Below are 24,789 nucleotides of genomic sequence, written 5' to 3' on the forward strand. Positions count from 1 at the left end.
CACATAAGGACTGAAACTGCCCATTGGGTTTTCTGGCAATATGGTGGCCTAGAGACTCAGGCTAAGCTTCTTGCTGAAAACAACTAAAAATACTAGACAAAACATATAGTTTTAAAAATTAATGTGTCCGTGAGCTGGCAAACACATGAGAAATATTCAGGCATGAATGAATGAATGGATGAATGAATGCAGGAAACTACAAAGGTAAGCAAAGCTCAGTAGTTGGCGTTCACCTTGAAGGCATTTTCCTTACCTGGGGAACCTGGGAATTGGTTTGTAAGGGTTCCATGAGCTTATGGTGGGGGTCTACTTGGAACATTCTCCGTAAGGCCAGGACCCCAAAGGACTATGCCCACACCTAGGGCGAACTAGAAATAAACCTTCCCCTCCTTTTCCTAACCTCTTTCCCTCAAACCAGGGGACTACAAAGAAAGTTGCCTGCAATTAACTTTAGTGCTAAGTGGAAAGGGGGCAACCTCCCCTGAGAATTCTTAACTACAGGAGGGCCCTCAATTCACACTGTTTTAGAAGGCTGAAAAACTTCAAACTGGTTAATTCGTCATGGACATGGATTGCTAGTGGTTCCAGGTGACCAACAGAAGCTCTTTCTCTTCCTCTCCTGGGCTTTGGAATACTCTCCTGAATTTGGGGACCCCCTTCCAGGGTTGTCACAGGTTCTGGCCCCTATATGTCCTATTCTTACCTCTCAGAGGAGAGAAGAACCCATCTGTAACTAGTTCCCAAAGATTCATTCCCCAATTGGCTCTAAGCTATCCTGAATTGTCATCCATGTCTCCTGGAAGTCCCCTTTGGTCTGGTACCCAGGAATGCCCCCAACCCTGCCTGGGGCTCACTTCAATCTGTCTGTCCTAGGTGAGTTTATAAAGCATGCTCAGGAGCCACTGTTGGTGAGACTTGGCTTCTTTCTCTGCCAGGGGAACCCCCAGGCACCAGGAAGAAGCCCTAGATTGGAAGCAGGGAGAAAACTCACTTTGACCAAGTTGTGGCCTCTGGGCCAAACCCTAGTTATACACCATCTCAGCTTGTCCTTCACTGCAGGAATTACTGTTCTTATTTTTTATAAAGTGAGTTGCAGAAGAAGTCAAGGTCTTATGGCTAGAAAGAGGCAGAGACAGGTTTTGAACACAGGCCTAAGTCCAGAATTTGTTCTCTTAACCCTCCCCCCATCCCCCTACCTGCACAATGAGATGTCAGTATCAGGGCCAGGCATTTCACACCCCCATGCACAGACCTGGAATCAGTTACTTTATTTTGACTTCCTGTTTCCTCCTTCCAAATCCCCCCTGCCTCTACTCTTTCCCCCTTCAACGTATCATACTATAGATACATTTTTCTAAAATGCAAATCCAATTATCACTGCCCACTTGAAACCCCATGATGGTTTCATTTTGCACTTAGGATAAAGTGTAAACTGTTCCCCACTGAGTCTACTGTTCCCAACTTGTCTTTCCAACCTCATCCCTTCTCCCCTCCTCACCCCCACAGACACCCCCTTAAAGCGAGCACAAATTACTAGCTATACTTAAAACATTTTCTTTTTTTTATATATATAAATTAATTAATTATTTTTGGCTGCATTCGGCCTTTACTGTGCGTGGGCTTTCTTTTTATTTATTTATTTAAATTTATTTATTTATTTATTTATTTGTGGCCGCATTGGGTCTTCGTTGCTAAGCATGAGCTTTCTCTAGTTGCGGCGAACAGGGCTACTCTTTGTTGCGGTGGGCGGGCTTCTCACTGCGGTGGCTTCTCTTGCTGTGGAGCACGGGCTCTAGGTGTGTGGGCTCAGTAGTTGTGGCTCGTGGGCTCTAGAGGGCAGGCTCGGTAGTTGTGGTGCACGGGCTTAGTTGCTCCGCAGCATGTGGGATCTTCCCGGACCAGGGCTCGAACCCGTGTCCCCTGCACTGACAGGTGGATTCTTAACCACTGCGCCACCAGGGAAGCCCTCAAACATTTTCTTTATAAAGATTTGTTGAATGACTAGATTCCCACTGGGCTCTGCTTACCAGATAATCAAGCTCCCTCCTCCCCAGTCTCTCGCTGTTCTTCAAGCTCAGATCAAGTTTCTCCTCCTCAGGGAAGCCTTCATCCACCTTCTCAGGCCTCAGCGGCTATAGCCAATGCCAGCTTCCTCCACTGAACACAGAGTACAGAGGTCTTTTCCCTTTTGATTTTTTTTTTCCCTGCTGGGATAGCTGGCAAGTGTTAATAAAAGGTGAGGTGGAGGGGTAAGGGGTAGAGACTACTGGGGTCTGCGGCCAACCAGATCTGTGGCTGATCTCTGCTACCCTGGCTGTGTGCTCAGGGACAAGATAAGCTCAACTTTCCCCAACTTCAGCTTCCTCATCTGAAAATGGTGAATGAAAATACCCACCACAGAGTTGTTGACAGAACTGGACCTAAGGGGCACTTCCTTGATGGCACAGTGGTTAAGAATCTGCCTGCCAATGCAGGGGGACACGGGTTCGATCCCTGGTCTGGGAAGAGCCCACATGCCATGGAGCAACTAAGCCGGTGCGCCACAACTACTGAGCCTGCGCTCTAGAGCCTGCGAGCCACTACTGAGGCCGCGTGCCACAACTACTGAAGCCCGCGCACCTAGAACCAGTGCTCCTCAACAAGAGAAACCGCTGCAATGAGAAGCTCGCGCACCGCAATGAAGAGGGGCCCCCGCTCGCTGCAACTAGAGAAAACCCACGCACAGCAACGAAGACCCAACGCAGCCAAAAAATACATATAAATAAATAAATTTAAAAAAGAAGAATTGGACCTAAGGTATGTAAAGTACTGTTCCTAGCACTTAAATGTGAGCTATTCTTATTTTAATTACTCATAAAGGGACGTTGCTCTCAACAACCCGATGAAATTCTCCAAGCACTGTCCATGGTATGTGGTTTCCCAGTTGCTCACTGGGTGGCCCCGAGAGCCATCCTTTTTTATTCCTGAGGCGCGCCAAGCCCCCTTTCTTCTCAGGGTAGTGCGGACGCCTTCCCAGACGGCCCCTTTCCTGGGCCCCAGGTCGGGCCGCCAGCGAAGCACCGGAGTGACCTCTGCCCCCCCGCCCCCCACCCCCCACCCCCCACCCCCACCAACATGTACCTTATCCTCCAGCCTGGGTTCCCAGCTCCACCCACCGGCCCCTTGAGTCACGTCCTCCTATGAAGCTGTCCCGCAGCGCCTCCCGCCGGTCGGACCTGGAGTGCCTGTTGGCCGCGGTAGGCCTGGGGCTGGCGGGGCTCAGCGGGTCCCGAGCCCACGTGCTCCCCGCCTCCGCCGCAAGGCGCCGCCCTCCTGCTGGGCGCAATCCGGACTACATTTCCCAGGGTGCGCAGCGGCGGGGGCCTTGGCTCGGCGGGGGCCTCGAGCGGCGCGCCGCTCCGCCGCCTGCTCGGGAGCACGCGGGCTGGAGCGAGGACAGGAACGAGGACCCGGAAAGAGTTTCCGCGCTTTTCCGCTGGGCCGCGCTGGCTGTGCCGTGCCGGGTCGTGCCAGGGCAGGCGCGGGATGGGGGGGAACGGCCTCTGAGCCGGCGGTGCCGGGGACAGGCGCTCGGGGCAGCCCGCGCCTCTCTGAGGTCCCCGCCCCGTCCCGGCCGGGCCAGCTCGCTTGTCAGTCAGTGGGGCGGAGGCAGCGGCGGTAGAGGGGCCGGAGCCGGGCGGTGAGAAGAGCGCGGGCCAGGCCGAGCGGTGGGGACCTGCCACAGCCCCTTAACTCCACGGACTCTTCGCCCCAGACTTGCGAAGCTGTACCCCCTGCGCTTCGTTGGACGCCTCCGTAACCCGCGAAGGGCTCTCTTCCCCCGTAGCCTCCCACACCCGTGACCTCTTCCTAGGACCCGAGAGCTCACTCATAAGAGGGTGTTGTGGGTACAGGCCATCGACCCTGTGACCCCTCACGGGCCAGGACCTTGGTTTCCCTCAGGCCTCCCTCCCCTATGACTCCGTCCTCATAGCTTCTGGGGACAGAGCCCTGACCTACCACCAGGACCCCTGCCTGCGAACTCCTCACTGACGGCTTCCTCCTAGGAGTCCCCCTCAGTGGGTCTCCTCCTAAGAGCATCCCTTTTGGCCTCTGGCAAGCCCCCCCGCCAACCGAGGTGGGGAGGCCTCGGCAGCCATGCTCGCCCTGGGCCCCCTGTCACCCCACCACTCCCTGGGCACCGAAGCCGGAGTCTAGCAGGGGGCCAGCAGCCAAGAGGCTGGGGCAGGAGACAGGTCACGGTCCACCTCCCTGCTGGGGAGGGAGCAAAGATGGAGCGGCGGGAGGAGCAGCCCGGGGCTGCAGGGGCTGGGGCAGCACCAGCCTTGGACTTCACTGTGGAGAACGTGGAGAAGGTATGAGGGCCCTGGGGTGGGCACTCCAGTGACAGAGCAGAAGTTCTGGGGACTGACACTAATGCCAGAGCCCAGGCTTGGGCTGGGTGCCCGTTGGGATGGTGCCTCCAGAGCACCTGGCATTTGCTGTCTCTCTGGGCAGGCAGGACAGCAATGTAATGGTGTCTTAATAGGCTATTTTTGGCTTTCCTTAGACATGGGTCCTCTGTGGATATTCTAGGGTCTTGGGGTGGTCCTTCCAGGGTGCTGACGGTTTAGACCTCCAGCCAGACTGGCTATTCTCCAGCTCCATGGGAACTGCATGAGCAGTGCAGTAAGAAACCGAGGACCCGGGAGACCTGCAGCTCTGTCTCCAGAAACCACAGTGATATTGAGCCATACCGGACCTGTTTTGTTGAGCCAAGGGCTCAGAAAATAATCTGGAACTAAAACAATCTGGGTTATGTTTTCACTCTTCCTTGGAGATGGGTCCTTCCTTTATTGGGTCGAGGCCAGACCACTCCTGGGCAGGCAGGAGTAGGGTTGGCCCCCTTTGTTTTGTGCTGGGTCCAAGGAGCCTGGTCCTGCTGGCAGCTTCAGAGTTCCTCCCTACTCACCTGCCCACATGGCTTCCTGCCATGGCACTCCCAGGTTCCCCCACTGCCCAGTCCGTCTTTTCTGAACTGCTTCTCTGTTTCTTTTCTGGGTTCTGCCCCCAGAGGCCTGGAATGCAGAAATGCATTTTCCCTATGATGAATGGGGAGATGGGGCTACCTTGCTGGAAAGCAGAGAATGGTTGCAGATATTCGTTTGTTATTCTTGAGCCCCGTTTACCATACTCAGTAGTGAGGATGTGTCTCTCTGCTTCTGTTCTCTGCCTGCCGCAGCATCCTTGAGGGTCCAAACAAGGGACAGTGGCCATAACTGGCTGTCAGGGATACAGACAGGGCTAAGTCTACTTGGATGGAGCCTGCTTAGGGGGTGAGAGTCCTAGCCTCACTCTTCCACCCCCTGGGGCCGGGCAGCGTTGGCATGGTGGCGTACTGTTCCATGTGCTACCAGGGAGATAAACCACTGTTTTCTTACTGTGTGAAGTCCTAATGGAATTGGGACCCTGGGGATTTGGCTAGTTGAAAGCTCCAGGCTAGGCGTTTGCCAGGGCTGCAGGCCAAGACTTCTCTGGACCAGCTTTTTGGACCCTCTCATGTGCTCTCTGCGGAGTGTTCTCACCCTCCTCTCCAGTTTGTCTCTGCCCTAGGGCTGCCTGGCAAAGTCTTAGTCCTGCTCAGATTTCACAATGGCTTTGGTGCCAGCATCTGGAGTGACCTAGGGATGATCCTGGGGGAGCTAAATGGAGCTGTTGGAGTAGATGAGAGCAGCTGTGCCTGGGAGGGTTGGGGGGGCCCCTCAGGCTGTTTCATACTCTTCTCAGGTTTAGCTTCTTCCCTATGGAGCCATTCCTTCCACCTGGGCCTTGCCCTTTACTTCAGGTGCTTCCCTTTGGGGAACTCGGCCTCCTCTTTTGCTGCTTTCCTATGGAAGTTCATTTTCTGAACCCATAATGTTTTGCTATAAGGAGAAGAGATTATGGTAGAGCATGGGCAAAGTTCAGGCACTCAAGTTACCGGCAGGACTCCAGGCCCAGGAAACACTGCAGAGCCCTGAGCTCTCCCTTCCCGCTCAGCCCCCCAGTCAGAAAGAGAGAGCAGTCTTGCAGGACCAAGTCCTGCCCTCTGTTCTGGGCTCTGGCAGGATCCAGAGTAGGCAGCACCTGCTCAGTCCTGTGCTGTCCTGCAGGCGCTGCACCAGCTCTACTACGACCCCAACATTGAGAACAAGAACCTGGCTCAGAAGTGGCTGATGCAGGCCCAGGTCTCCCCACAGGCCTGGCACTTCAGCTGGCAGCTCCTGCAGCCCAACAAGGTGCCTGAGATCCAGTACTTTGGGGCCAGTGCCCTGCACATCAAGATCTCTCGCTACTGGAGTGACATCCCCACTGACCAGTATGAGAGTCTAAAGGCACAGCTCTTCACCCAGATCACCCGCTTTGCCAGTGGCTCCAAGATTGTGCTGACTCGGCTGTGCGTGGCACTGGCCTCGCTGGCTCTCAGCATGATGCCTGACGCTTGGCCGTGTGCTGTGGCAGATATGGTGCGGCTCTTCCAGGCTGAGGACTCACCGGTGGATGGCCAGGGCCGCTGCCTGGCCCTGCTAGAGCTGCTGACAGTGCTGCCCGAGGAGTTCCAGACCAGCCGCCTGCCCCAGTATCGCAAAAGCCTGGTGCGGGCCAGCTTGGCAGTGGAGTGCGGGGCTGTCTTCCCGCTGCTGGAGCAGCTGCTGCAGCAGCCCAGCTCACCCAGCTGTGTGCGTCAGAAGGTGCTCAAGTGCTTTTCCAGCTGGGTGCAGCTGGAGGTGCCCCTGCAGGACTGTGAGGCACTCATTCAGGCTGCCTTCGCTGCTCTGCAGGACTCGGAGCTCTTCGACAGCAGCGTGGAGGCCATCGTCAATGCCATCTCGCAGCCTGATGCCCAGAGGTGAGCCAGTCCCCACCTTCCGGAGGTGGACAGCCTGCTTGGCCAGCCACGCATCCATCCATCCGTTTGTTCAGTAAACACTAATTGAGTGCCTACTGCATGCCTGGTCCTATGCTAGAAATAGGTCCTATGCTGGAATCAAACAAGACATGGTTCCTGTCCTTATGGTTCAGAGAGGGAGACAGACATTAGACAACTAACCATGTAATGAATTATTCAATGAAAACGTTTGACTCTCTCTTCTCTTTCTCTCAATCATGCAGTCACAAAGTCCTGGTGTTCTGCTTCTGACTATATTGTGTATCTGTTTTTTCCATGTCCACTACCACCACCCTGGTGTAAGCTGTCCTCATCTCTCTCCCCAGAATACTGAGGGGCTTCCTCACCAGTCCGCTGGTTTTCACACTTATACCCTTCATTGCCCACCCAGTACCCAGAGCAATCCTTTAAAAATGAGGATCTAATCTTTCCTTTCTGCTCAGAAATCTCCAGTAGGTCCTCACTGCTCTTAGGATAAAGTTCAGAATCCTCAATGTGATTCACAGGGGCACTGCACAACATGGCGTCCCCAGCCTTGTCTCGTGCCGTGCTCCCTGCTTTCTTCACTCTCACACAATCTCTTCAGTTCTGTGAGTGTCCCAGGCTCCCTCTAGCCTCTGAACCATCACATGTACTTGTCACATCACTGCTGCTTCAGCTGAAACTTCACTTCCTTAAGGAAGTCCTCATGATTTTTAAGACTCAGTTTGGTCTCTATTATTTTATCTTAGAGCTCCCAGTGTGTTTCCTTCTTAGCCCGTAACACAGTTTCATTATAAATTAATGTATGTCTCCCCATTAGTCTCTCAGCATTGTGAGGACAGTTACTCTGTCATTTTATTTTGTCACACTGTACCTGGCAGCACTTGGTAGCATTCATTATTTTTTGAACGGTTGAAAAGTAAGAGTTGCCTGAGTGGTGAGGGACGGGGGTGGGGGAGGGGGAGGTTGGAAGTGGAGGGAGTGTTCCAGGCTTCGGGAGCTACAGCAGGTGCAAAGGCCTGTGGTGGGCAGCACCGCTGTACATTCAAGGACCCGAAACAAGGTGAGTGTAATGAGATGCTTCTTCAGCAAGTGTTGCTTGAGCGTCTGTTTACGTGTGGGGCCCTGGGCTGAGCACAGGGAGCCTAAAGATGGGTTGATTTCTGCAGGATAGGGGCTCACAATCTAGTAGACACTTGGGTGGGCAAGTAGAGCCTATGTGATGAGCGCTCTAATGGAGGGAGCTGGTGGCTGTCAGAACCCAGAGGAGGCATTTAACCCAGTCTGAGGGTTATTAAGGGCTTCCCAGAGAAAGTGACAATAGAGCTGTGCTTTGAAGGCTGTGTAAGAGTTAGCCAGATGGAGGTGATGGATATGGGGAGGACCTTCCAGACAGATAGAAGAGCCCAAGCGAGGGAAGGGTGTGAGAGAGCCTGGTGAGTGGGTGTGATTAGACAGCAGAGTATAAGGGCCAGTGGTAGGAGATCCAGGCCCAGATCATGCAAGACCTTGTTGGCCAGGCTTAGGATTTTGGTCTTCATCCTGAGGATGATGTAAAGCTATTAAAGGATTGTAAGCAGAGAAAATGGCATGATGGGATTTTTGGTATAAGTTGGATTGGCCAGGGCAAGACTGGAGGCCTGACACTTCACACATATTTCAGAGAAAAGGCTTTGGGAATGCTTGGCAGAACCAGAGGGGACGATACCACTGAAAGAGATGGCCTGGGAAAGTGGTTGATAGCTCTAGCCTTGTCATCAGTCTGAGTTTGAATCCCAGAGGGTTTGCTTCCTAGATCTGAGACCTTGGGCAAACCACGTTTAAGCCTCAATTTCTATCATCAGTAAAATGGGTGTGATCATATTACAGAGTTTAAGTAGGATAATGTGCCCAGGGCCTGCCCCTGGTATTCTGTGGAGAATATTTTGGTATGAGGATTAAATAAGACAGTGTCTGTGAAAGGTTTAGCATGGTTCCTGGATACTCCATAAACGGCAGTCACTAGTATTTGGTATCATTACTGCATTGGCAGTTAGTACGAGCCCTTTCCCATGGCTTCTCAGGTTTTCCAGCTTCAGGTGGTACCAAGTCCCAGGTCAAGGCCTTTCTTGGCTGGCTGGACTCAGACAGTTGGTGGCTGAGGGGAATTGGCAGGGCCAGTGCGTGGGTGATGTGGGGTGTCCTTGGATACACCCAGGTTTACCCGGCTAGCCAGTCTGCCAGTCCCGAGGGCTTTGGCAGGTAATTGATGCCTCTTCTCCTCTGAACGAATGAGCGAGCAAGGAGCCAGTGAGGGAACCTATAGCCTCCTGAGCGCCCATTGGCTGCAGCCCCCTTGGTTGCTTAGCAACTCTCCCCATTTTCTCAACTCTGCTCCCAGAGCTCTAATTGCAGGTCTGGGCTGAGCTCAGTGTGAGTGGCAGTCAAGGAGTCCCAGCAGCCCTGCCCCGGCAGCTCGAGCTGACCAACAGGAGCCAGGCCTTTTGAACCCAGGCTCAGCCATGGTGCTTAAAGACATCCTCTCTGTCTCCCTCCCCCAAACCTAGAAGCCTCAAGGCCTCAGGCCCGTGTCTGCTCACAGGTCTCAGGCACAGGTGCCCAGGTGGTAGGAAATCTCTGCAAGAGTTTCACCCCATGGGTGGGCCGCATCCAGCCTGGAGTCAGTGTCGGGCCTTGCTCTGTCTAGTCTGTTTCCTAGCTTTGGCTTGAGAAAGTCACCTTTAGTGGCTTTGACTTCTGGGTTATCCAGCCACTACCTCCCCAGGTGTCCTGACGTCAGCTCTCTCCTTGGCTGAGTTTGCACTCAAGTCACCATTTTCCCACCCCTCCACAGCTGCTGCTGCTTGCCTGGCGCTCTCTCCTTTGAAAAAAAATTTTTTTTCCTGAGATTTGTTGTTAATCCTGGAAAAGCTTTTCACTGGGGGCTGGGGAAGGGAAAGAAGGTGAATTAGACAGGCTCTTGGGAGCTCCCATCAGTTAGAACTTGAGATATGGGCTGAGATCTGCATAGATCCTTTGGGGAAATTCAGGTTGGGCCTTGAAACAGAAGCAGATCTATAGCTGTGTAAGGAGCTGTCTTAGCCTGGAATCTGTCTCTAATTTGTTCTGTGACCTTGAATAATATTCTGAGCTCTACTGGGCTATACTCTTTGATTTACCCTATTATGAGGTATAGATGAGACAAATTAAGAACTTTCGTTGAGTACCTACCGTGTACATGAATTTTGAAGGTATGAGAGAACCTTGGAATACAGTGGGGATGCTGTGAGGGTAGGGCACTACCTCCTGCCCCTGTCTCAGCTACTGGGGAGTTTGCGGGCCATGGCCTTGGCCCTGCCCCTACTCATTGTGCCAGAGTCTGGTCTGAAGGTGCCCATTGTCTTGTGGTGCAGCCCGTGTCAGGGCCATGAGACCGAAGCTATCCCCACTGTCTCCAGGCAGCACCCTCTGGAGCTGTCTCTGGGCTGCGGGTATCCTGGTATGGACGTCTTGTCCCACCAGAACCAGGATGTGGAGAAGGCCAACATCCTGGACTGGTTGCCTCTTGTCCTTCTCATCCTCCACCTAAGGTTATGGGGCTACCTCCTAGCACCCTGCTTGGGGCAAGTCCAGAGAGAACTCCTTCTGGACCCTCAGTAACCGCTGCCCTCCATAGATTGCTATGGTGACTCTATGATTGACAGCAGAGGGATTCCCCCCCCTGAGAGTATCACTTCTCTGCTTAGTCTCATCTCCACAAAGCAGGTTTCTGGGAATGGAGCTAGCCTTCTGTCAGCCTCCTTTGTATACTCTGCTTCCTCTGCTCCTTCTTTAGGCATCGTTGTGCTCTTTTCTCTCATTCAACACTTTCTTCTTGGGCAATTCTCATCTACTCCCATTGCCGTTTGCTGATGTTTCCAAAATCTATGCCTCTTTCTCTGACCTCTCCATCGGGCTTCAGGTTTTTATCTCCAACTCTCTGGACACTTCTACCTGCCTATCTCACCAGGTACCTCTGATTCAACATGCCTAACATTGAACTTACCACCTTCTGGCCTCCCATTAAATTTATTACTGTCCCCCTCTACCCGTTCCTCCAGGTCTCAGTAAATACCTCCACCAAGGAGAGTTGTTCTTGACTCTTCCCCATCCTCATATCCCTATTTTGCCTCTAAGCTCCCTCTGAGTTCATCATCTACTTCTCTCCCTTCCTTACTGCCACCAGAGTCCTTAGGAGTTAGGATTTGGTGGTAGGGGGTGGAGTGGAAGGTGGAGGTTGATGCTCTCAGGAGCTGTTGCTGCCCTCTAAAGTCTTCAACAGGACTCCTCAGCCTGTGTTACCTCTTCTGTCTGCCATCCTTGTTCAGTCTCCCCTGACACTGACTGTATTAGTTTCCTAGAGCTGCCATAATAAAGTGCCACACACAACAGAAATTTATTGTCTCACAGTTGTGGAGGCTAGAGGTCTGAAATCAAGGTGTCAGCTCCGTCTGAAACCTGTGGGAGAATCCTTCCTTGCCACCTCCTAGCTTCTGGTGCTTTGCTGGCAATCTTTGGTGTTTCGCTCGGCTTACAGCTGCATAATTCCAGCCTCTGCCTTTATCATCACATGTCATTCTCCCTGTAGGTCTCTGTCTTCACATGAATGTCTTCTTTTAAGAACACCAGTCATATTGTATTAGGGCCACCCCCTACTCTGTGTTCTAATCTACAATGACCCTATTTCCAAATCAGGTCACATTCTGAGGTACTGGAGGTTAGGGCTTTAACACATCTTTTCTGGGGGGACACAATTCAATCCATAACAGTCTGTTCTCTGGTCCCCCAAAATTTGTCCTTCCCACATGCAAAACGCATTCACCTCATTCCAACCTCCCCAAAAGTCTTTAACCCATTTCAGCATCAACTCTGAGTCTAACTGGAGGACACAAGTCCACCCATAACACTTACCTTCTCGTACTTCCTTCCCAGAATTCTTCTGGAAGTCTCTGACCTAAGGTTCTTCTCAAATTGGGCAGCATCAAACCTGCCGTGTAGGCCCTGACCTCTTTTTCGCTTTGGGTTTGATGTGGGAAGGAAGGGGGGCTTTGATGGACGACAGGGAAATTGTGCCTTTCTCTCAAAGCTGGTGGGGGATGGGCAGACAGCTATGATGGGTCTCCTCACCTCATGCCTCCAGGTATGTGAACACACTCCTGAAACTCATCCCGCTGGTACTGGGACTGCAGGATCAACTGCGACAGGCAGTGCAGAATGGGGACATGGAGACCTCCCATGGCATCTGTCGCATTGCTGTGGCCCTGGGCGAGAACCACTCCCGGTGAGGAGAGGAGCAGCTGGGGGTGGGATAGTAGGGCCCTCTAAGAAGTGGGGGAGGTGGAATGACCTCCCCATGTCTCCTCCCTGCCAGGGCCTTGCTGGACCAAGTGGAGCACTGGCAGAGCTTTCTGGCCCTTGTCAACATGATCATGTTCTGCACGGGCATCCCTGGCCACTTCCCTGTCAATGAGACCACCAGCTCCCTGACCCTCACCTTCTGGTACACGCTGCAGGTGTGTCATGTGACCTTCAGTAGGACTGGGCCATGATGGAAGAAGGTGGATCAGGGGCTTCTGTGGCTAACTCTCCTCCCTGGCTCTCTCAGGATGACATTCTGTCCTTTGAGGCAGAGAAGCAGGCTGTGTACCAGCAGGTATACCGGCCAGTCTACTTCCAGCTGGTAGATGTGCTTCTGCACAAGGCCCAGTTCCCTTCTGATGAAGAATATGGATTCTGGTCCTCAGATGAGAAGGAGCAGTTCCGAATTTACAGGTGATGGTAGCAGGCCAATCCTAGCTCTAAAGGGAGTCCTGAAATAATGAAGGCAACGAGGGGAGGGGCCCAAGGCCAGGCCCTGAATCCTGGGCCTCCTTTCTCTATAGGCACTTTGGCAGGGCTCTGAGGGAACTGGGGTGGGCTCCTGGGCTTGGGGGAAGCATCCAGGCGGTGCATAAGACCTTTATCTGCTTCTCAGGGTGGACATCTCAGACACGCTCATGTATGTCTATGAGATGCTGGGGGCCGAGCTGCTCAGCAACCTCTATGACAAGCTGGGCCGTTTGCTTACCAGCTCAGAGGAGCCCTACTCCTGGCAGGTACCTCCCCAGCCTGATTCCCTCAGCCCTCCCAGACCTGTCGCACCCTCCTCCTCAGCCAAGCCAGTGGCATCCTCTTTTCCCAGCACACAGAGGCCCTGCTCTATGGCTTCCAATCCATCGCGGAGACCATCGATGTCAACTATTCTGATGTGGTGCCCGGGCTCATTGGCCTCATCCCACGGATCAGCATCAGCAACGTGCAGCTGGCGGACACTGTCATGTTCACCATTGGTGAGACCTGGCACACACCCATGAGCACATTCCCAGAGCCAAGGCACACATCCCCAGCCACAGCCAGCCTGCTGGGCCCTATCCAAAGTGGGAGACATACATGCCCACACACACAATCAGAACTGCAGCCAACTGACTGTCCTGGCAGGTCTAGGGGTCCTTGGTGCAGTGCACTGAGCTGCAATTCAGTGAGGCTAGTTCACTGTCACTGAAATAGCAGCGCTGGGCCTCTACTGCATAACTCCTTCCTGCTTCTCAGGTGTAAGGCTCATGTTTAAGCATGTGCGTGCATGTTTGCCCATTCAGTCCTCTGAATGAGCAGCGCTCCGTACAGGGGGGCTGCAACTCCACACTGCCAGGAGCTCTGCCTGCCTCACAGGGACATGGTACACAGCCAGCCTGGCCTGCCTCAGATGTCTTGCCTTCTTCCCCCAGGAGCTCTGTCTGAATGGCTGGCTGACCACCCCGTCATGATCAACAGCGTTCTACCCCTAGTACTGCATGCCCTAGGCAATCCCGAGCTCTCTATCTCTTCTGTGTCCACCCTCAAGAAGATCTGCCGAGAATGCAAGTATGACCTGCCGCCCTATGCTGCCAACATCGTGGCTGTCTCCCAGGTACGCGGGGGCCCTGTGTGTAGCTGGGCCTCAGGGCACACTCTGCTCTGTGCTGACACCGTATTCCTTCTTTTTTTCCCCAGGATGTGCTGATGAAACAGATCCATAAGGTGAGTTCAAAAGTTTCTAAGGGGCTCTTTGGGGTATTGTGGGGAGCTGTAGAAATCCCATCTTCTGCCTTTGCGCCTTATTCTCTGTTCTCGGAACCTTCCCCAAGAGGTTCATTCTTCCCACCCACAACCAGGTGTGTCTGGGACTGACCCTCGATGTTCTGCCCCACAGACGAGCCAGTGCATGTGGCTGATGCAGGCACTGGGCTTCCTGCTGTCGGCCCTACAAGTGGAGGAGATCCTTAAAAACCTGCACTCGCTCATCTCGCCGTATATCCAGCAGCTGGAGAAGCTGGCAGAGGAGATAGTGAGTGAGCTGGTGTGCGCGCGCGTGTGTGCGTGTGTGCGGCTGGGGAGCAGCAGTGGGACTATGGGGCTTCCCTTCGTGTTGGCTGTGACTGCTGAGGGGTGGGGCTTGAGCTGGCAGTCAGGGCTGGGAGACCCAGAGCTTGGTTCTCTTCTCCCTGTAGCCTAATCCCTCCAACAAGCTGGCCATTGTCCACATTTTGGGGCTTCTCTCCAACCTCTTCACCACGCTGGACGTCAGTCATCATGAAGATGATCATGAAGGCTCTGAGCTCCGGAAGCTGCCAGTGCCGCAGGGACCCAACCCTGTGGGTGATGTTGTCATTGCTATTGCCTGCCCCCCACCCCTGTGGGAATGTCATAGTCACCCCTGAAGTCTATGGGTAATATTGTCATTGTGTCCCTGGCCCCATGGGGCATGATGCATTTGGTCCTCTGACCCTGTGAATGACCCTACCATTGCCCCTTGCTCTGTAGGGAGTGATGTCATTGTCTCAGTCCTGTGGGTGATGTTGTCTTTGTCCCCCCCCAACTGGGGTGGTGTTATAGTGTTTCCTTCTCCCCATGGGGGACACCGACATTATGCTACAATCCCAAAGTGATGTAATTATGGACCCCTGTTTAATCCCCAACTCTGTGAGGCCTTCTACTTCAGCATTCGCTGTCCCCTACGGGCACTCCACATGTAATAGTTCTTGCCTTTGAGTTGCTCCTAGTCTAGAAGAAATACATGTAAACAGATTGTCACAGAGCAGTGTGATAAGTACTGTGGTAAGCTCGGGCACAAAAGGGATTGGGATGCCCACTTACAGGCTGTTTGGTCTGGGACAAGCCTCAGCTTCCCATTCAGAACTATGAACATCAGGATATCTGGTGCTCATCTCTTAGAACTGTGCTGGACAGCAGGGGTGGTCTTGATTGAAAGTACTTTGCATACCGTAAAGCTCTGTACAGATGTGAGGGACTGCTTTGGTCATTGTTCCAAGTATCCACTCCAGGGTTTCTCCTGGAGAAAAGGAAACCACAGTATCCTGGTCCCTATACTCAACTCCCCACCCCAGTTTCAGTTACCCTTTTGGCTCCAGACCAAACCGAGGCCACTGCCCTCCCACAGAGCCCCTTCACCTATGGTAGTCATCATCCTGCCTTCCCTCACCTCTCAGGACCTCAGGCTGCTCTCTGCTCCACCATAAGCTGCCCGTATCTACGCATCCCCTGGGGCTCTCTACCCTAAGCCTATCTGGGTGAGACAGCATCTCTGCTTCTTCGGGGGCTAGCCCATAGGCCTTTGGCACTAAAATACTTTTACTGAGAAGAAGTAGATAGGGAGTGACTTTTTAAAAAGGTTATCTTCTGAAGCACTCGTAATATGCCTGCTTTGCAGTTTGAGGCTTCCTCTAAGGTGATCCCCAGAATTCAGGGTATCCTCTTTCATTCATGGGAATTCAGCAAAGCACTCCTGCCCCCAGGGTCCCGTGCACTGAGTCCTTAATGTGCAGTCTGGGGTAATAGGTTCAAACTCCTGGCCTACTTCCAGCTACTGAGTAGTCCTTCTTGGGTGGGTGAGAGTGGTGGTGGGGGCACCTCACTTCTTCCTTTGTCTTCAGGTGGTGGTGGTACTGCAGCAGGTCTTCCAGCTTATCCAGAAGGTGCTGAGCAAATGGCTGAATGATGCCCAGGTGGTGGAGGTGAGTCCTGACCCTTGCCATCAGCCCCTGTGGTGACTTTGCTCAGAGGTGGAGCAGGAAGAAGGTGTTGCCGCCCCACCTCGGCTTGAGATGACCTGGAGGAAGTAAAGGAGATGAATCCTGCCCCATAGACACAGGGAATCTCTGGGGAAGACATTCAGCGCTCCCCAGCGTCACAAGAAGTGCTCGACCCAAGGACTGTGATGCTGGGGCTGAGTGACAGGGATCCATTTCAGCATCAGACACCTGCCTTTGTTCTGTTCAGTTCAGAAGTTTCTCACTCCTGTTGCTCCCTGAGAGGCAATGGTGAGGATGTAAGTAGCAAGAGTTAAGTTACAAATTTCCATCCTCAGCCCCTCTGAGAAGGGCCTTTTAGCCTCCTGCCTTCCAGGGTGAGGGTCAGACTTGCCTACCTTCCTTGGTTCGCAGAGCCCGGCAGGGCTTGTAGGTAAGGGCCCATTTTTAGGCCTCCTCTGTGCAGGGCCTCAGTTCTGCTCCAGCCAATGGTGACTTGCTGACCAGGGCGCCTTTGCTTTCTTCCCAGGCGGTGTGCGCTATCTTCGAGAAGTCAGTTAAGACGCTGCTGGACGACTTTGCCCCCATGGTGCCACAGCTGTGTGAGATGCTGGGCCGGATGTACAGCACCATCCCTCAGGCCTCCGCTCTTGACCTCACTCGACAGGTGGGCCTTCTGGGGGATGCAGCGGTGTTTGAGATGTCATCCCAGGCAGAGATCTGACACAGGGATTGGGCGGGTGGGTGGAGTGGGGTGGATGGCTTCTCTGGCAGGGGTTCTCACCTGCATCCCAGGGATGTTGGCCTGTCCTGGTGGGCCAGGGCCTCAGCTGACCAGCATTCCCTGCTTTGTTGTAGCTGGTCCACATCTTTGCTCATGAGCCTGCCCACTTTCCCCCAATTGAGGCCCTCTTCCTGCTCGTCACCTCCATCACACTCACCCTCTTCCAGCAAGGTAGGTCCTGACCAGGGTCTCTGCTGCTGCCGCCACTGCCACTGCCTCTGCTTCCCCAACTGGGGAGCCAAAGCTGCCCACTCTGTTCCCTTCTCTCCCCTGAGTTGCACCTGGGACTTGATGGGAAACTAACGGGATCAAGCACAGCACAGTTGTCACCTTACAGATAGTTGACACCTTAGGTTGAAGTGGACAAGAGAGTGAATGATGTCTTCTACTGGCCTGCTGGACTCAGGGCCAGTCTGGATGTGGGGGAAGATGGGGCTGGAAGCTCTGAGGGACTTGGGGCACCAGGCTGACTCCATTTCCTTTGGGATAGAATGAAAAGTGGAGAGAGCGTGGCTTCGAAGTCAGATAGACTTAGATTCTAAGCTCATCACCACCAACTAGTTGTGTGACCTTGGGCAAGTCACTTACCTTTTCAGAGCCTTCATTCCCGTATCTGTGAAATGGAGATTTTCAGATACTCGATAGGATTGTTACAGGTATTAAAGTAGCATCTTCTGGGCCCCTGGCTTGGGGTTTTTGCACACGATGTACTCAGTGATTGCTGGTCCTTTCCCTACATTGAGACTTATTCCTTTCTAGGCCAAAATCCTTTGGCTGTGGTCCCAGCGCCCCCCCATTCATTCACTGCGACCCTCTGCCTGAGAGAAGTTGGGAGCAGGGGGCTCCAGGCTTCCCCTGCTGCCTAACCCAGGCTTCTCACTCGGAAAGGAAACAGCGTTGTTCCTCCAGCCTCCTGAGCTTTGCCTAGATTTGTGGTCACGGGTTTGAGGCTCACCAGGAGTCTCAGCTGGAGCTAGAGTGCTCTCTGCTTCTGTCCTTGGTGTCTGGTCCCATGATGCTGGCCTCTGCTCTGGTGGGCCATGGGTAGTTTCCAAAGTGGGGAGAAACCTGAGCCAGAAACCCGGATGTGGTCATCCTCAGCGCCACCTCTCCCCCTCCTCGTATCCAGCTGGGGACAAGTCGTGGTGGACCTTCAGCCTGCCCACTTCTCCCCACCCTCCACAGCCACTGCTTCAGTGTAGGGTGCCATCTGGATCAGCTCAGCAATCTTCTAACTGGTTTCCTTGACATCTGCCCTTCTCCAATTCATTCTGCACCATGCAGCTGTAATATTTTTTATAAGACACAAATCTGAGCATTTTCCCTCCCTGGCTTAAAGCCCTTCTTTTGCTCCCCATCACTGTGGGGTTATCGTCCCACTGCCCTCCACGTGACATAGCTCCTGCCTACTTCTCAACGTCCATTCCTGAATGGCTCCAGCAGTTCAGCCACCCTGATTTTTCCTCACCGTGTCCCGTTTAATCCCTATGCCTTGCTCCTCTGCCTGGATTGCCCTGTGCCCTTTACTGGGTGAGCTCTCGCTCCTCGCCTTACCCATGCATCAGTCCTCAGAAGCTCCTCTGAGGCAGAGCTGGGTGCTTCTGACCTTGTGCCAAAACTGCATTGGGCATGCACTGCTGATACAGCACTGATCACACTCAGTAAGCAGCTCCCATGTCTGTCTCTCTCCCTGGACTAAGCCCCTCAAGGGCAGGCTTGGCTCTCTTCCCTCTGCGTCCGTCAGAACAAGGCTAGCATAGAGTAGGCACCAGACGCTGTTGAAGAAAGGAGGACGAGGGCTCCTTGCCCTTGGAGCCTTTCTTCCTCACTGTCCGGCCCACCTCTAGCAGGGTGGCTGCTGAACGCCAGACCTGCCGTCTGCAGGGCAACCCAGGCATGGGGCACACTGGGCTTCATTTTCCAAGACTTGAGTAACTTGGGGCGCAGATGTGGAAGGGATGGGCTTTATCAATGGCTCCTCACAGCCCGAAGGAAGCCGGGGAGAGATTATTATCAACTTGACAGTCGGGGAAACCGAGCGTCTGTGGCTTGCGCAAGATCACACAGCTGCTTAGTGGTGTCTCAGGCAGGGGTTCCCGCAGCACCTCCTCCTGAGAGTGGAGCGGCGGGCAGGACCTCCAGGCGCATGCCTCGTCCTTGCCGCAGGTGTCCTCAGAACTGGAAGCAGAGTAGTATCCAACATCCTATCTGTTGGGCTTGTTGGTTGTCTTACAGGACAGGATGGTCCCCTCACCTGCTATGCTGTCCCAGCCTTGCCGTACTTTCCTCGGGCTCTGCCCTCCCACCACACCGTGGGGTGACTGGTTTCCCTCTTTCCTCGTGCGTCCAGATGGTGGGAGCTGGTGGTCAGCCCTGAGCCTGGCTCTCTGCTGGGTCTGTGTCCATGTGGAGGGGCTTTGTGGGTGGGGCTCTCATTTTTGGCCTCATGATGCAGTTCCCTCCCCTAGGCCTTGCCAGTGGCTTGCCCGGCCATCCCCACAGCATAATGGGGCACTGCAGTACCCAAGAAGGAGTCTTTTGGTTTAAGAGAACCCAACAGATTCCTTTCTTGGGCTAAACCAAGAGCCCTAAGGCCGTGGAAGGGAGGGGGCGCCTGCTCAGACCATGATACACGGGCCTTTCCAGGGCCTTCAGCCAGGCCTCCAAAGGCAGTACCAAGGACCGACCTCCCACCAGCCCTGCCCTCCTCTTTGAGGGCTAGTGATGGGGAGGTATGTGCTAGGAAGCAGTGTAGGGCCACTGCAGCGTGCCAGAGGCCACAGCAAGAGTCTGGGGGCTGTTTGTCCAGCTACGTGGTGGCCAGCGTTGCTCGAGCATCGCATGGTCACTTGGGGACTGACCTGAGGAGGAGCGGGGAGTAGGTGGAAGGCCCCTCGGGAGGGAGCTGGGGCAGACCGTCCTTCACTTTGCCGTCTCTTTCTGTTGGGCTTCTCCCAGTTCATGGTTTTTGTATGTTTTGTTTCTTTATCTTGCTTCCTGCTGCTCATGTGCCCCCACGCTGTCTCCCTGCAGGCTCTCAGTCCCACATAACTATATGAGGTTGAGTTGCTGTTTGTATAATTTTTTCTTAAGTTCCATCTTTATTATATTTTAGGGCCCAGGGATCATCCTGATATTGTTGATTCATTTATGCAACTCCTGGCACAGGTGTGTTTTAGTTTTATTCATTCACGTTCTGTTCTCTCTCTTTCTCTTTCTCTTATGTTGAAATTCAATTTAAGCCTATTTTTAGCTTTCTGTTGACAAATTTTTTTTTTCTGTTCAGTTGAATAGAGTTTCTTCATCTGTTTCCGTGGAAGTTGACAACCCAACATCTTCCTTTAGTGCCCCTTTGCCTCAACTAGCTCAGTCCTCCACAGAGACCAGGGAGAGGCTGATCCCGAAGGGAGGGAGCTGGGCTGGCCTGGGGGGTGGGGAAGGGAGGGGGTGGTAACTGTGCCCAGCAGCTCCTGTGGGGCTGGGGTGGTCGAGGAGTTCAGGGGCAGGACCGGAGTTGAAGGGCCTGGGGTTCACTGTCCCCGTGCTCCTGCCGGGAACTGCCTGCCTCAGTGCCCCCAGCCTGCTCTTGAGAGGTAGGCTGGGAGGAGCTCCGAGGGAGGGGCCGAGCTGAATGTGCTGCGGTGGAGCCCAGAGCTTGGCTGTCGCTGGGCTGGCAGACAGATCCTGCTGCTGCTGGGAGGTGGGGTGCTGGCTTCATTGTGAGATGCGTCTGGTGTGTAAGTGTGTCGGACCTTACTTGTATGTTTTGAGTTTGGTTTGGGAAGGGAGCAGAAATCACGTGGCTGCCGTAAGTAGTACGTGTATTGTGTTGAGTGTCGGGATAAACGTGTAGTTGAAGTGTGGGCCTGTGCATTGTTGCGTGTTGTGTGTTGTGCATTAGGCATTGATGGAGTTTGAATATTGATGTGTGTTGGAGGCGTGTGTGTTGGGCTGTGGGAGTGTGTGTTATGGAGGGTAGGCGTATGTACGGCAGTGGTGTGTCTGTATTAGGGGTTGTATGTTTGAGAAGATATATGTGTCGGGCTGTGGGAATGTGGGGTTAGTATGATGGGGGGTTCTATGTGTCAGGAAGTTCCTGTGAGTTGGGGGTTCCCATGGGTGGGGTAAATGGTGTGTTTCTTTGCTTAATCACTGCACAAATATTTTTTGAGTGTTTAATACGTGCTTGGTAGTCTGCTAGGTGCTGAGAATATAATCGTGAGCAAAAGCAGGCACTGTTCTTACTGTCTTAGAACTTAACAGTCTAGTGGAGGGGGCGCAGGAGGGGTGGGAACGGGCGGTGTGTCCTGGGCCTGGGTGGACATGTGTGGAGGTATCCATGAGGGTGCATCTTTGGGGTGAGGGCGTTTGATTATGTATTTGTGCCTGTGCGTGGGGAGAGTGCACGTGCTGGGAAACCAGGTGGGACGAGGGTGTGGGCGTGTGGACATGGTTTGGGGACGTGGTGGGGTGGGATGTGAATATGTAGTGAGGGTGTGTAGCAAATGTGGTAGAGTGGTGTGTACAAGGGACGTGATAGAGGTGTGTGATAGAGGGTAAGTAGGGCGTTTCAAGTGAGGGTGCATGTGGGGCTGTGTGCACAAGAGTAAACATGGGGGAGTGGAAGGTATGTGAGGACTGGAGGGTTAGGGGTCGGTGTGGCACGCATTGGGGGGCTGCTGGGGAACAGCAGTGCTTGATGACTGGGGGAGCTGTGCAGAGCATCTCCTGTGACCTGAGGATGTGCCAGTCATGCCCTGGTACCACTTGGGGTGGGCTCTCTGCCCCTATACTCTGTCCACTCCCCCTGACATGGCAGCCCTGGCTCCTGGGCTGGGTATAGAGGAGAAGGGCCTGGACACAGGGTATCCTGGGTGAAAGGTGGGGCCGTGGCTCCCAGGCTTCTGCCCTGCTTTTCCTCTTCCTAAGCTGGAGAGTGTCTAGGAATGCAGGCAGGACGTAGGAGGGGGGCTATTAGACTGGGCTCCATGTCCAGCTGCCATCTCTTCTTCCTGCTGCCCTGTTAACAAATCCAGGGGGCCTCAACTGCCTCTGTGAATCAGAGTGAAGTCACTGCTGGCAACGTGGAGCCTGCAGGAGGTCTGGCCCTGATGGTGGGAGGTGGGGAGTGAGGTGTTTGATCAGGGGTGACTTGGGACCCAAACTTTTGCATTATGACTCCCAACCTGTCTCATATACCTGTGCGTTCATGTACACATACATGTACGTAGCATCCCTTGGCTGCTCCCCTCCTGACCTACTGAGCTCTGGAGGGGTCTGGGTCCCCCAGAGACGGCTGGGTGGCTGGTGTTGACAGCCTCTACTTGCGGTGTGTGAACTTGGGGTCTGGGTGGCAGGTGAGTGGGGGGATGGTTCTTGGAGTTGGCTGGGCTGGGCTTACCAGCTCCACCTCCTGCAGGCTCTGAAGCGGAAGCCAGATTTGTTCCTGTGTGAACGATTGGATGTCAAAGCTGTGTTCCAGTGTGGTAAGTGGGGCCAGGTGCACAGGTGGGCCTGGGGCCCCTTTGGGAGGATCCTTGAGACCCATCTAATCTGCCTCTGCCTCTCCCACAGCTGTGCTGGCCCTCAAGTTCCCCGAAGCACCTACTGTCAAGGCCTCCTGTGGCTTCTTTGTGAGTCCCGTGCTGACCCCTAACCCGCCACCACCCCTATACCTAGCGCACCCTGCCCAGGACTCTAGAGGGTAGAGGTGTGGTATGCAGGTCTTGTCTCCAGGGGGACGGGGGAAAGAGCTGGGGCTGACGGGCCTCTCCATCCTCTGTAGACAGAGCTGCTGCCTCGGTGTGGGGAAGTAGAACCTGTGGGAAAGGTGGTACAGGAGGATGGCCGTATGCTGCTCATAGCAGTGCTGGAGGTGAGATGGAGCAGGTGTGGGGGGTTTGATGGGGGTTGGGTGGCCCTCACTGTTGGGGCAGCTGCCTTCCTGGGGAGCTTGAGCCTTGGTTCCCTAAGCTCTTGTTTCTCCGTCAAGTAAATGGCTGGAAGTTGTTGGGTTTCTGTGAGGATCAGCTGGCTCTTGAAAAGCAGCGCTCACCTGTCATATGCACTTTGGCTGAGGAACTGTCCGGGAGTGGGTGGGTGTGGCTAGGCACCCTTGCTGCAGAAGGGGCAAGGCCCTGGTGTGCTGAGAACCCGTCTCCCTCAGGCCATTGGGGGCCAGGCCTCCCGCAGCCTCATGGACTGCTTTGCCGACATCCTATTTGCTCTGAACAAACACTGCTTCAGCCTCCTGAGTGTGTGGATCAAGGAGGCACTTCAGTCACCTGGTTTTCCCTCTGCCCGCCTCAGCCCTGAACAGAAGGACACCTTCAGCCAACAGATCCTTCGGTGAGCAGAGCTGGCAGGGCCTGGGCTTGGGTCAGGGGGAAGAGGAGGCATGGTGGATGGTGCTAACTTGCTCTCCCTTCTCTCCTTCAGCGAGCGAGTAAACAAGAGGCGGGTGAAGGAGATGGTGAAAGAGTTCACACTGCTGTGCCGGGGGCTACATGGCACAGATTACACAGCTGACTACTGAGGGGCGCCCCCGTCCCACCCACACCTCCTCCTCACCCCTTCCTATCCCCAAAGAGTAAACTTGAACCTTCACTGCACTGCTGTCTCTGCTTCCTTTCCGCTGCCACCATCACCTAACTGGGCGACCTCAGAAGACCTGGGGGAAGGATGGGAGGATGCTTGGTCCCAGGCCTTGGTAGGGTGTGGTGGGGCCAACCTCTCACTCCTGGGGTGGAAGGGGCACTGCTATAGCCCAGTCGCCTAGGCTGGAGCCATTCCAGATACTGCAGATGCCCTTGGGGTAAGTGGGGACTGCAGTAGTGTCAGCAACCCCCCCCATTAAATTAGTCCCAACGTTTATGCATGCATACATTTACTTAATCAACAGTGCTGAGTACTAGGTCCCTAATTCTGCCATGCCTTGTTCTGTCTGAACAAAAGCTGATCTAGTCCATAGCTACCATGCTAACTAAGCTGCGAGAGTGGGACCAGTGAGGAAGGCTGCATGAAGGAAGTTTCATTTCTGAAGGGAATGGGAGGTTTCCGAGGTAGAGGACTTGGGGACTTGAGCTGGCAGTGGGGTGAGGCTGGGCTCAGTTGGGAGGGAAGAAATGGAGAATGGCTTTGAATTCCAGGGTGTATTTCTTGTGTGGGGTTATTGAGGCACCCGGACTTGCACTTGGTTGAGGAGAGGTATAGAAAGCGGGGCTGAGCATGTGGGGGAGGAGATACAGTGGACCCCAGAGGAAGAGGAAGGCAGGCCCTAGTGTTGTCTGCAAACCCATAGCTCCCCAACTCTATGGTACCTGACCAGCACGTGATGGTCAGGGTTTGGTCAGGACCAAGGACAGCTCCCGGCCTGCTGTTGCTCTCCTCCCTTAGCAGGGTTCCCTCCCTTTCTGTCTCTGCCATAGTTCCACCCTGGCTGCCTCTCAGGCACCCCAGCCATCTCTTCAGTAAGATCGCAAGAGCAGGACTGGGTTCTCCTGACTCCCAGCCCTGAGCCATGAGTCTCCTTGGAAGTGTTAGGAGAACTGGTTACTCCCACGATCGTCTCACTCTTTCTCCTGTTCTTTTCCCAACCTCTGTGCAAATTCTGTGTCCTCCATTCTTCATCCTCATTCAATCTCTTCCCACACCAGCCAGCATCAGCCCCCCTTTCATGCCATCCCCTGAGGTCACTCTGTCCCCTTTCCCTTACCCCTCCTCCATCCCATTCTCACCTTACTCTTGATTTTTCACTTCTGGGGTATGTGGAGATGTTTCACATACTTTTTGTCCTTTTCTCCTACGACATAGCACCCAGGTGTCTTCCTCCCCGCTGCCATGATTGAATGTAGCACATATGACCCGGGAGAACGAGGGGTCTAAAGAACAGCTTCTGAAATCAGATCTGGGTTTGATACTGATGGTGCCACTGATTTGCTGTATCTTATTAGACAGGCAGTTAGCCTCTTTGAGCCTCCGTTTCCTCATCTGCAAAATGCGACAGCTCTTACTCCAAAGACTAAACTCTGTAG

General features: G+C 53.9%; 1 protein-coding gene across 1 annotated transcript; it reads left to right on the forward strand.

The window, feature by feature from the left end:
- Positions 1 to 3,451: 3,451 nt before the first annotated feature.
- On the forward strand, positions 3,452 to 23,367 carry IPO13 (importin 13). Its single transcript, XM_068539714.1, has 20 exons — positions 3,452 to 4,355; positions 6,132 to 6,868; positions 12,048 to 12,188; positions 12,279 to 12,420; positions 12,513 to 12,679; positions 12,882 to 13,002; positions 13,089 to 13,236; positions 13,672 to 13,853; positions 13,937 to 13,963; positions 14,136 to 14,270; positions 14,434 to 14,577; positions 15,877 to 15,957; positions 16,502 to 16,639; positions 16,831 to 16,927; positions 19,872 to 19,924; positions 22,176 to 22,242; positions 22,331 to 22,389; positions 22,542 to 22,631; positions 22,923 to 23,104; positions 23,195 to 23,367. Exons 1-20 carry the CDS (start codon positions 4,272 to 4,274, stop codon positions 23,289 to 23,291), a joined length of 2,892 nt encoding a protein of 963 aa, XP_068395815.1. The 5' UTR covers positions 3,452 to 4,271; the 3' UTR covers positions 23,292 to 23,367.
- The last annotated feature ends 1,422 nt before the right edge of the window (positions 23,368 to 24,789 follow it).

This window comes from Eschrichtius robustus, chromosome 3, assembly GCF_028021215.1.
Source record: "Eschrichtius robustus isolate mEscRob2 chromosome 3, mEscRob2.pri, whole genome shotgun sequence".
NCBI classification, from domain to species: domain Eukaryota; kingdom Metazoa; phylum Chordata; class Mammalia; order Artiodactyla; family Eschrichtiidae; genus Eschrichtius; species Eschrichtius robustus.

Bases quoted from the DNA above. Each gene is read 5' to 3' on its own strand.
- IPO13 (XM_068539714.1), top strand. From the start codon at position 4,272: ATGGAGCGGCGGGAGGAGCAGCCCGGGGCTGCAGGGGCTGGGGCAGCA. The intron at 14,271-14,433 runs GTGAGTGAGCTG...TTCTCCCTGTAG, and splicing joins AGAAGCTGGCAGAGGAGATA to CCTAATCCCTCCAACAAGCT. The intron at 23,105-23,194 runs GTGAGCAGAGCT...TCTCTCCTTCAG, and splicing joins TTCAGCCAACAGATCCTTCG to CGAGCGAGTAAACAAGAGGC.